The following is a 12,818-nucleotide window of genomic DNA, read 5'->3' on the forward strand; positions in this document are numbered from 1 at the left end:
GTGGCAAGTTTCACCCAATCTGGTTCAGATGTTGCCTGAACAATCTGGTTCAGACTGCGGTGGGGAAAAAGTTGAAGTGAACATGGAACATAGTTTGTGGTAGCACCTGCAGACTGTAGCTTCAGCCATCCATATCTTTAGTGGAAAGCAAGCTCTGTTCAACCAGTACAAATGTCAGGCAAGCAGGCAATGCCATCCAGGACATGCTTCTCTTCTCACTGTTGCCATCAGGGAGGAAGGTACAGGAGCCTTAAGTGCCACACCACCAGGATGAGGAACAATTATTACCCCTCAACCAGCAGGCTCCTGAAACAGAGTGGATAACTCCACTCACTCCAACTTACGGACACACTTTCAATGACTCTGTAATGTATTCATAACTCATTGATTATAATCATTTTGTTTTTTTTTAATATTTGCACAATTTGCCTTTTGTACATTGGTTGTTTGTCTTTGTGTGTAGTTTTTCATTAATCATATTGTGTTTCTTTTATCTATTGTGAATGCCCACAAGAAAATGAATATATGCTGACATATGTATACATTGAACTTAATTTATAGGAACTGGAGGTGCCTAAAATGGCCAAAGATGGTAAGGTACAGCAGGGTTGTGTCATTATGAACCTCAAAGCAATCTTGTGTTTTCTCTGTTCAAAGCAATTAAATTTCAATTGATTATGATAATATTCCAATTCAATGTATTAAATTTACTATTGTTTAGCAGGCCACTGAACAGCACATCCTTGTGAAATTAATGAAGTTTTAAATGTACTTGTAATTATTGCTATCAGAGCTTTATAGGGTGTGTGTGTGGGGGGGGGGCAGGGAGGAGGGGACAGCCAGCTTTGAGTATTTTTTTTTAATTAACTAAACTGCAAAATTCAAGACTTGGGTATAATAACACAGATCAGGCGAGAATAAGACTTTACTTCTTGACATGTTTCTGTATTCAAAATGCTTAGAGCCCATCTAATTCTGTGTCTCTAAGTTGTTATGAAAATGCCATTATAAAGTACGGCAAGACTACAAAAAGAAATTTGTTTCTGATAAATCATCTGAGAAACCCAAACACTTCACTCATGTTAAATGACAGTTTTTCTCATTTTCTGTAAGAGCACAGTAAACACCAAGGATTATTATAAAACACAATGAATGGAAAATGAAAGCAAGAAATAAAACCACAGGATGCAGATGAACAGCTAACCAATAAGAATTGTCTTGCTTTTGCTGTTACAAATGCAAATCTACCGAAAATTAAAACCATACATAAATTAGCAGATTAAACCCAATAAAAAGTAGCTAACATTATCTACCTATACTTACAATAAAAACAATCAAAATGCTCATGACTTTGCTTAACATTCCCAAATGCAAATGCATAATTTACAAAAGGCAAAACAGAGATGATCAAAAATATGTATTAACTGTGCCCTGTTACATTACTCCAATTCTCAGAAATCATCTATTCTATGGGTCTCCCTAACTTGCATGATTAAAGTAATCACAAAAGGGGAAAACATATGATTTGAGTTGATACAAAACTTTCTTCATCATATTAGTAACTTGATTACTAATTCACAAGAAATTTAATTACTGATTCACAAGATATTTAATTTTAAGTTTAGAATGTACAATTGAAATTGCCCTAAAAAGCCAACTGAGGAATACAGAAGTTACTCTTTGTATTTAACATTTAATTAAAATGTTTTATATAAAAATACACAGCATTCTACAGGAAGTCTCAAATCAGAAAAAAAACACATTAAACTGAAAGCTCCCCGCCCCCCAATAAAGAGCCCAGCACACCTAGGATGCCGACAAAAGGCTTAATCATTTCACCATTTCTATCCCCAACAACTACTGCAATAAAGATGTAATACACTTTATTAACCACTCAAATATAATAGGTGCAGCAATACCTGGACCTCTTCCACCTGTCTCTTCAGCTCTTCTATGAGTTCTTCTCTTTGATTATTTTTCTCCTGAGAGCTCTTTAGTGCCTCTTTGGTTTCCTGTAAATTTGTCTTGAGCTCCTTCACTAAAGTATCATTGTTCTCATTTATTTCTGAAACCACTTTCTCATGGTTGCTTTGCAGTTCCTTAGTGTGCGTGCTGTGCATTTCCACCTGCTCTTGCTGTGGGAATAAAAAAGAATAATTTTTGAAACTTCCATCTTCAAGAAACTGTCAAGTTTCTTGTTATGTTTCCTAGACATCCAACATAACTTCTCTAAATAGTATGCAACTAAAAGCTTTTTTATTGATTTAAAAGTAAAATTTCAATTTAGAATATTTTTGTTACAACTTTATAATTAGAAGATGTTATTGAATAATTTGTCTAATTATTTGCAGCTGAAATAATTTCTGCCATATACAGTGCCAATAAAAAGTATTCACCCCCCTCCTTGGAAGTTTTCATGTTTGATTAGATTACAACATTGAATCACCGTGGATTTAACTTGGCCTTTTTGATACTTTCAGGTTGAAGTGAAAACATATCTCTACAAATTTTTTTAAACAATTATTAAACACAAATTAATTGATTGCATACTTACTCACTCCCTTCAAGTCAGTATATAGTAGATGTACCTTTAGCAGCGATTACAGCATTGAGTCTGTGTGGGTGGGTCTCTATCAGCTTTGCACGTCTGGACAGTGCAGTTTTTCCCCATTCTTCTTTACAAAACTGCTCAAGCTCTGCCAGACTGCATGGGATTATGAGTGAACAGCCCTTTTCAAGCACAGCCAAAGATTCTCAATTGGGTTGAGGTCTGGACTCTCCAGGCTACTCCAGGACATTAACTTCGTTGTGCTTAAGCTATTCCTATGTAGCTTTGACTTTAAGCTTGGGGTCATTGTCCTGCTGGAAAACAAATCTTCTCCCAAGTTGCAGTTCTCTTGCAGACTGCAACAGGTTTTCCTCCAGGATTTCCCTGTATTTTGCTGCATTACCCTCTACCTTCACAAGCCTTTCAGGGCCTGCTGCAGTGAAACATCCCCACAGCATGATGCAGCCGCCACCATGCTTCACGGTAGAGATGGTGTGTTTTTGATGATGTGCAGTGTTTGGCTTATGGCCAAAAAGCTTAAGTTTGGTTTCATCAGACCATACAGCCTTCTTCCAGCTGACTTCAGAATCCCCCACAAGCCTTCTGGCAAATTCTAGCCTAGATTTCATGGGAGTTTTTTTATTCCCCGCAACATTGGCTTTCTCTTTGCCACTCTTCCATATAGCTACAATTGGTGAAGCACCCAGGCAATGGATGTTGTATGTGCAGTTTCTCCCATCTCAGCTACTAAAACTTGTAACTCTTTCAAGTTATCATAAGCCTCTTGGTGGCCTCCCTCGCTAGTCCCCTTTTTGCACAATCATTCAGTTTTTCAGGATGGCCTGCTCTAGGCAGATTTACAGCCATGCCATATTCTTTCCATTTCTTGATGATTGAACTTAACTGTACTCCAAGGGTTATTCAGTGACTTGGAAATTTTCTTGTATCCATCTCCTGACTTGTGCTTTTCAATAACCATTTTGCGGAGTTGCTTGAGAGCATTCTTTTGCTTTCATGGAGCAGTTTTTGCCAGGATACTGACTCACCAGCAGCTGGACCTTCCAGATACAGGTATATTTTACTACAATCAATTGAAGCACTTTGACTGCACACAGGTGATCTCCATTTAATTATTTGGGACTTCTAAAACCAATTGGCTGCACCAGTGATGATTTGGTGTATCATATTAAAGAGGTTGAATACAAAGGCAATCTATTTTGTGTTTTATATTTGTATTTAGTTTAGATCACTTTGTAGAGATCTGCTTTCTGACAGACTTTCTACTGTTGATCAGCATAAAAAAAAGCCAAATTAAATCCACTGTGATTCGATGTTGTAAAACAATAAAACGTGAAATCTTCCAAGAGGGGCGTGAATACAGTACTTTTTACAGACACTGTATAATGCTGTGTATTTGAGGTGGAATATGAACCAGAACAAAATATCCAACATGAAAAATACTGTACCACCCCTTAAATTATCTGCTGTAAATTGTAAATCTATAACAGCTTGAGATAATCATTAAGCAATACAATCAGTGAAGCAATTGAGGTGTTTTTTTCATGAGTTAACATATTTTATTCCTTTACAGAGGATATTATAGTCTTTGGAGGCACACTGGTACTAGAAGAATGCCCAAGTAGCAGCATTTACCAGGCCTGTCATTTTCTCCATTATTGCTTGAAGCTCATTCTGATGCTTCTGTTGCTGCTCTGCCTGCATCTGCTCTGTTTTATTTGTGACTTGCTCCAAATTTTCCTGCAAATAAGCAACCTTTTCAGTGGACTGACGAAGTAGTTCCTGTAGCTCATCCTGCTTCCTAGTATGGGGAAAAAGTTTTAGTGGATTAAACACAACGATAAAAGTAAAAATACCTGAAGACTGATAATCCACAAAATTACTGTATAAAGAACAGAAAACAGAATAGTACCATCAACATCATGATCGTCCACATGCTAATTTAGCCCCTCTAATTGTCGTTCTAACTATAGTACTGTGCAAAAGTATATGTACTGTGTACATAGTATATGTACATATATGTACTGTGCACATATATATAGATTGGATGCCTAAGACTTTTGCACAGTACTGTTTTTTTGTCAACGTGGAGCGAACAGTGAGTTTATAAATCTGGTGGAAGCAAAGGATGCTGAGAATGAGTGGGTGGAGTGCTAGTGTGTGGGGGAATGTGGGACAGGTGGCAGAGGTGCACAGATCCAGGCCTGAGAGAGCAGGCAAAGTCAATTGATTCCAAATAATTGGCTTATTGACTATTACAGAATGTCTCTCTGGTGCTTCCTGCTCCCCTCACCCCTTGCCCTTGCCTTAACCATGATTACCCTCTCTGTGCTCCTTTCCCACTCTCAGTCCACAACAGAGACCCATATCAAAATCAGGTTTATCACTCACATATGTCATGAAATGTGTATTTTTGCGCAGCAGCAGTATAATGCAATATATAAAATTACTAGAATACTGTGTAAAAGTCTTAGGCCATGTACCCAAGACTTTTGCACAGTACTGTATATATACAAACCAGAATATGTAATTTATATTCACTACAATCCACGTATTCTCCACTATTCAATAGATTAAAAAATAGACAAGTTTAGTTTTGAGATGAATATACATCTGAACATTTTAACATTAAAAGGCATTTTCAAATCAAGAGCAATTCTCTGTTGGACATTAATATTACAGAAATCACATCCACTCAAGGTACCTTTCTCTGAGTTTCAGCTCTTCATTCATTTTTGTAAGCTGGGCAGAGTTGTCCCCTGAAGATTTCATCATCTCAGAGATGGTGTCCTCAAGTTTGGTTTTATCTTCAGTTAGCTGTTCAGCCTTTTCCTTCTCAACTTTAATTCTTCTTTCCGTAGCTAACAAAAGAAAAATCCATCATGGACAAAAGCGCAAACAATAATAAACTTGATTAGAACTAAGTTCATTCAAAAAGATATACAAATATATAGAATCAAAATACTTTTAGAACTCAACCAAATTTGCAAATATTTTGGGAGATTAAAATGGCAAACTTTCAAAAAAAAGTTACACTTATTCTTCAATGGCACCACAGAAATGAGCAATTCTCAAATACTTGTAAACACTATCAATAACACTAAGTGTTTCTACAATATTTGAATTTAAGCTGTAGTAGGGCAAGGGTGTAGGACAACATCCAGGCAAGAATAGCCGGGGCAGTTGTAGTCAAGTGAGACTGTTGGAAACATGTCTACTTATTACAGACAAGATAGGCAGGGGGATTACTGTGGCTAGGTGTACTCAAGCCAGATGAGTGAGACTTTTCTAGAAAGGTCATCCTAAAACAATACGTCCCTTTACACAATAGGGGATGGAGGACGCAGACGGGACAGGAATAATGGAAGAGTATGAAATATACCCAACAATCTAGTGACAATTGCTTTTTTACTAATGTCAAAACAGCATCGGTTGTCAGCTTGAAGTTTCAATTGACTTTTAAAAGCTCTATTGTGAGTGGTGATTGTTCTTGCAAGTAAGGAATTCAAACATAATTTACCAAATGGTCAAATATCTGTAACTGATGAGCCTATTTTGTGTAAAAATAGCAGGTTTCGGTTCAGACTTATGAGTGACAGAGGCTCACACTGTTCTCCTTGTGCACAGGTAAAATAAAAGAGAGTATTTGGCTCGTAAGAATGCAAGTGTTCTGAGCCCAGTTATTTTATTACTGGCGATAACGTATCCAATAACTCAGCTTTTTAATTTAGTTCCATTTGCCTTTGTGAATTTGTATATTCACCTGCTTGAAATGTGAACCAGCTGTTCACCCTCATTGCTCCCCTTGTCAATAACATCTAACCATAATGGCAAATGGAACAATCACTGAATTCTCCAATTTCTTGCACATTGCTCCCCTCTGTCCCTTCTCTCTCCTCCCAATCTACCCCTTTCAAAAGCATCCAATATACCTCTGAATCTTTCCCCACTCTCTTCCTCAGAGTTTCATTCAAATCCATGATCTCCCCCAATCACTTACAAGGGAACATGACTAACTGCAAGATCTTCTTCAATTCTGACTTGAAAATATACAACTGGTCCTTGATTATCGCTGGCTTTAAACTTTTAGACATTGTATTCAAATAGCATGGTGGGAGCACCCTCACCACAGCAGTTCAAATAGGCGGCTCACTATACACATTAAGAATCGTTAGCAATGGGCGACAATTGGTTACCTTACCAGTGATCAATGCATATCACAGACTAATTTGTCTTTTAAAAATCATGTATAACATTGCAAAGGCCTGTTGGTTTCACTTGTCAAAGAAAATGAAGATAAAAGGTCAGAAGTACCATGAAGATGTCAAGTTCATCTAGCTGATAAGTAATGGAAAGTTCAGACTTCTGAACTGATTGCAACCTGAATTATTCATTCCTACACCAGAATACACAATCTAGGAGGTCAAGTTTCACCAATCCATAAGGAGAATATCTCCAGATTTGATAAGAGGAAATTGAAACCTAATTTGCTATTCAAAGTTCCAGCTGCTAAAATGATACGGGATTATACTGAAGTAAGTGAATAACATTCACCATTCTTTCCTTGGGTTCATTTACAGAATCAAAGAATTTTATGGCCCATTAAGTCTGTACCACTTCTCTGCAAGAACAATTCCACTTGTCCCAGCACCTCTACAACCTTGTAAATTATTTTTCAGAAACAATTGAATCTGCTCTACTATCACTTCTACAGTACATACACATCTTAACCAGATAGTTTGCATCTTTGCTCTGGATTGGGTATTCAACCATTTAGAAATTCGGCAGCCATTTAGAAAGTGGTTTAACCAGTGAGTGGTTAAGATGTGTATGTACTGTAGAAGTGATAGTACAGCAGAAATTAATCCTCAGTGTATTTCAGAAAATAACTTACCAGAAAGCTGAGATTTGAGCTCTGCTACCTCAGATGAAAGTGAAGTGTTTTGCTCTTCTTTTGCAAGGAGCTTTGTGAGTGTTTCTAATCAAAAAAAATTTTTAAAATGTATAAAATAATAGATTAACTTTTTAAAATACTATTTTAGGCCAAACATCTGCACTTAATCATTGCCCTTCTCAAAGTTTCAAGCAATATCAGTACATTTTAGCCACACCAATATTATACTTATCATGGTGATTTGTGATACTGGATGATATTCTACTTTCCAGAAACTAACTTTCTCAGTCTGAGAGCAAGTACAATGATGTTGAGCATGCTATCCCACAACAAATCTTATATCGCAAATTTAGAGTCAAAGCTTGCTGTAGTGGCTAGACATTTCAGGATGCAATCACTGAATAACAATGCTTCCCAGCACAGGATCACAGAAGCATACAACCACATTAAATATAGCAAAAACTGAAAAATCCATTTCTACTTTTCTTCTTGCTTATGAAGTCCATAAAATAGTCATCTTTTAAAAACCAAACTAAATCTTTTGTTAACAAAAATACAAAAGTTGTGGCCCAGAATCCCAAATTTTCACTAATCCCTTTTAAAATTGTTTTCCCCCCTTATTAAAAAGATCTACTTTCTCATCTCCCATTTAGTAAGCGTCAATAGTTTTCTGCACTAGTATTTCAGTGATTTTTGTCTAGACCATCTCTAGATATTGAGATCTTTTGTAAAAGAGTTTTAAAATGACAATGTCACTTGCAGATCTTAGACAGTTTGTCCTTACAATTAGTTTATAAATTCTAAATATTAAACTTTTCCCCCACTTTAGTTACCTTGTTTCTCATGCTGACATCACTTAAATACCATATGAATGCTCATCAGGGTCCCTCCATTTGCACATTAAAACTAGCAGATTTGTTAGACTGGGTACTTGTATAGTGTTCTTTCATCTCTCATGTTTAGCCTCATCCCATTTAGAACTTCATTTATCGCATCTACCCTATATATTTATAGAGAGAGATAAAAAGCTTACTTTTAAACTTTTTCTAGAGGCCAGCGCCTCTTCCCCAGGGCACCACTGCTCAATACATGGCTTTAAGGTAAGGGGTGGGAAGTTCAAGGGGGATATTAGAGGAAGGTTTTTTACTCAGAGAGTGGTTGGTGCATGGAATGCACTGCCTGAGTCAGTGATGGAGGCAGATACACTAGAAAAATTTAAGGTGGTGGGTTATATGGGAGGCAGGGTTTAAGGGTTGGCACAACATTGTGGGCCGAAGGGCCTGTAATGAGCTGTACTATTCTATGTATCTCACTGCCTTCCTCCATATGCCATATTCATTTTAATTAATTCCAGGCACCATTACTAATGCTGTTCATTACAGCACAGGATCATTTTACTAAACTTTCAAGTTACCTTCTAATGTTTGCTGCAATTTGTAATGCGCTTCTGATGCTCCATCAAACTTTTCTTTCTGAAAGTGCATGAAAAATCATTTTAAACAGATTTCAACAGTCAATTAATCTCAGAGCAATAAATTTATGGCATTCTTTTATGGTTCAAGATCATATGAAATTTTAAAAAAAGATTGCAAAGGTTTTAAAGTTAGTTTATATAGTAATGTTTAATCTAATCACACTGCAATGATCTTATGATTTGATTATTTCTAACCACTGAAAATAGATGGAAAATTTTACTCCTGATCCAATTTTGTTTTGAGCAACTAGGTATGACATTTTCACCAATAGTCCACTGTCAAAATTCACATATTGTTAACTATTTTTTTTACTACAGACAAAAAGCATTTTAGGAGCTAATACCACAATAAACTTTTAATGTAGTTATACACTACCTTGTTCAAATTATTTAACCAAACACTAAAACTAACAGAAAAATTTGTCAGCTGCAAACTATTTATATTTGATTATGTTAACAATTCAGATTACACCCACCTTATGCAAAGTATCTCAATCCTGCCTCAAACAGACCTTGTATTACATAACTTAAGGTGCAGTGAACCACTTACCATGGTCTGCAGTTGCTGCTCTAAAGTTTGTTTATCCTGGCTCACTACAGTCAAACTTTGGTTCAGATTAACAACTGACTGATGTTGTTCCTCGAGCTGTTTGGCCAAATCAATAACCTGGTAACAAGCACGCAAATTCATTGCAACAAAAAAAAAGCAAAAGGAATAAATGTATTGAAACATTAGGTAAAGAAAACAATTCTCAAAAAAAAACCTGCAATACGCAAAAGAACATTTAAAGCTGCAATATGCAAAAGAACAGATTGAAATTTTTAAACCAATCAGAGTCATTGAAGAGACTGAACATATGGCTAGCATAAAAAGATCTATATAACTGAGACACAACAGGCTGCAGATGCTGGAATCCACAGATGCTACCTGACCTGCTGAATTCCTCCATCAGCTCAATTTTTTGATCTTTTCAACATTACAACTTTTTCCATAGATTTATGGATCAGACATAAATATAATTTTTTAAAAATCAATGCCTTATAACATTAAATTACGTATATGTAATTTGTTAATGTTTAAGGCCGGTCAACATCAACATTGTTGACTAAAAATCCAAGAAACTTTTCTCCAAATCTCATTTAAAATTTTTTCACACATTAAACTGTTTCCTTAATAAAGATCAAAAATTTTGTCTTGAATACTGCAACTTTAATTTACAAAAATGGAACATATGTAAATGAAAAGTCTGAATAAATCAATAAATCACAAGCAAATATGTAGCATGAAACAATTTGATAATGGAGAGCTAGTGAATAAATGTTAAAGGTCTGGATTTTACCATCCTACAGCCCTACCTATCTCATATGAAATAGCTACAGAAAGCACAGTAACTTTAGAATAGTTTACCCATTCTAAATACTGTAACCATTTATCTCTCAAACAGACTGGCGCCTAACAAGAAAGGAGTTAACCAGAACAAATACAAAGCCAAAATACAACTGGCCCTGAAAACCTGAAAAAAGAGAAAGCACAGCAAATCAGCAGAAGATGAAGTACTATCCGTGGAGATATAAATTTCAAATTGGCAAGATTTCTCCAATAAGGATGAATTTCCCTGCTGAATTTTGTCCCATTGTGGTCTCCCATTACTTTGCTGTGTGTACGTACACAACGCTGGAAGAACTCAGCAGGTCAGGCAGCATCCGTGAGAAACTTTTTTCTCATGGATGCTGCCTGACCTGCTGAGTTCTTCCAGTGTTGTGTATGTATTCTTTGATCCACAGCATCTGCACTTGTATTTTTGTACCTTGCTGTGTATATAGTAAGGTTGCTTCGGCGTGGGTCTATAGGAATTCAGCTGTCACCTGAATGCAAACTTTGTTAATCAAGCAGGTGGAGAACTGAATATTTCCCTAATGCTGTTATTACAAATTAGGGACAATTACAAAAGAAATGTAGCAAGAGACAGCAGAACAAGTCATTGAGGCCAGACAGGGACAAATAGAATGAACAAAGACAGCTCCAAATGGAAGGAAGGACATTGGGCTAAATATGATAAACAAGAAACAGGCAAGGACAGCAGTACAAGTGGAAATCCCAGCTTTGATTAGACAAGTGATTACGAATCAGTAGTGTGTGAACTACGGACGAGATGCGTGACTGAGATCGGACATTGAAAACTGTCAGAAAATCACAAGAAAACAAATTAAAGTTAATAATATGTACTGAACAACACTGTCCATGTGCACGTGAGCACGGAGCCTACAATTATAACTGAACAAAGAACCAGAAAGTGAGTATGAAGAGGGATCCAGAGATGGTTTGATAGAATGAACTGAACCTAGGAATACAACGTGAGAGGATACAAGATCAAAACTTGATACAAGCAGCCAGCTCAGCCTAATCAACTTAAGTCAGAAACAGATCAAATTGAGACAGGTTTAAGTGTTGGTCAGTATGGTATTCTTTAAGTAGATTTTACTGTCTACATCACTGGTATGCAGCTAGTAGAGATGCTTCCTCATACTGCCAGAGAACCAGGTTGAATCCTGACCCTGGGTGATGTCTTTGTGGAGTTTGCACATTCCCCCCATGACTGCTCGTTTCCTGTGGGTGCTCCTGGCTTTCTCACATCGCACACTGGTGAATCAGTCACTGTGACCTGCCCCAGTGTGTCGGCGAGCGACAGAATGTGAGTGGATGTTGATTAAAACCCAGGGAGAATAAAATAGGATTAGTATAAATAGGTGGTTGATGGACAACATAGACTGGATAGGCCAAAGTGTCTATTTCAATGTTGCCTCTCTCCTGACACTTCTCCATTGTGAACATTAATTATACAGAAAAGCTCTGTCATTTTGGTGCACAAAACAAAGACAATTTATTTTAAGTGGTGAGAGAATGTTGATATTCAAAGGGACCTCTACATCCATTAGTGATTAGGGAAGAGCAAAGGGATTTTGGCCTTTATTACAAGAGGATTTGAATACAGGAATAGCATTGTCTCATTGCAATTATATGAGGACTTTAAATCTGCACCTTTTGATTTCTTTATTTAAAAAAAATATATACCATGTGTAAAGGGAGTGCATCAAAGATTCACTAGCCTGGTTCCAAGAGGGGATTTTCTTAGTGAAACCTACTTCATTCTGACATGGCTCAGAATAGTGAATGCAGAGTGGATTTTCCCCTGGCCGAGGAGTCTAGAATTGGGGTCATGATCTCTGAAAAAGGAACTGTCCTTAGGATTGAAATGAATTTTGTCATGCGGGCAGTGCTGAATTTTGGGAATTCTCTACCTCGATTACTGTGGATGCCAAATAATTGAGTTAATTCAGAGCAGAAATCAATACTTTTCTGGAATTATGGGAATTGAAGGATGCGGTAGGGAAAGTGGCACAAAATGGCACTGCAGAAGGAAAATCACGAACTTAATGAAGCATGGAGCAGGTTTGAAGGGCTAAGTGGCCAACAGCTCCTTGTTTTTATGCTCTAATTTTAATTTCTCCTGCCATTCTTTCTTTCATCTGTACTTCATTGAAGTATTTTAAACCTCTAGCTTGTTTTAACAAAAGATCAATAACAAATGGTAATTTTGTTATACTGCCCGATTTGCTCAAGCATTTACTACTTTTATTATAGGAACTTCGATTAACGTAATCTTCTTTTTGATAACAACTGTACTAAATCAATATACACAAATTACTCAAAATTATAATAACTAAAGGAAGCAAATCTTCAGATGTGTAAAATAATGAAATCTTCAGAAGTATGCATAATGAAACCATATTAATGCAATATAGTTGAGAATTTAAACTGGCTTGCATTTAGCGTAAGTATGCATGCAAAAGCCTGAATAATTACTGCTTTTTTGATTCATCAA

General features: G+C 36.6%; 1 protein-coding gene across 3 annotated transcripts in view; it reads right to left on the bottom strand.

Annotated features, from left to right (window-relative positions):
• The window catches only part of clip1a (CAP-GLY domain containing linker protein 1a), a 154,192-nt gene that overhangs the window by 51,699 nt on the left and 89,675 nt on the right, over window positions 1-12,818 (bottom strand). For all 3 annotated transcript variants that reach the window (XM_059988215.1, XM_059988213.1, XM_059988214.1), the window contains 6 exons: window positions 9,485-9,601; window positions 8,875-8,932; window positions 7,461-7,544; window positions 5,271-5,427; window positions 4,202-4,367; window positions 1,920-2,135 (listed from right to left, as the gene is read on the bottom strand). In XM_059988215.1, coding sequence (XP_059844198.1) covers window positions 1,920-2,135; window positions 4,202-4,367; window positions 5,271-5,427; window positions 7,461-7,544; window positions 8,875-8,932; window positions 9,485-9,601 — 798 coding nt within the window. The remainder of the gene's footprint in view (window positions 1-1,919; window positions 2,136-4,201; window positions 4,368-5,270; window positions 5,428-7,460; window positions 7,545-8,874; window positions 8,933-9,484; window positions 9,602-12,818) is intronic.

Source organism: Hypanus sabinus, chromosome 13 (assembly GCF_030144855.1).
Source record: "Hypanus sabinus isolate sHypSab1 chromosome 13, sHypSab1.hap1, whole genome shotgun sequence".
NCBI classification, from domain to species: Eukaryota; Metazoa; Chordata; class Chondrichthyes; order Myliobatiformes; family Dasyatidae; genus Hypanus; species Hypanus sabinus.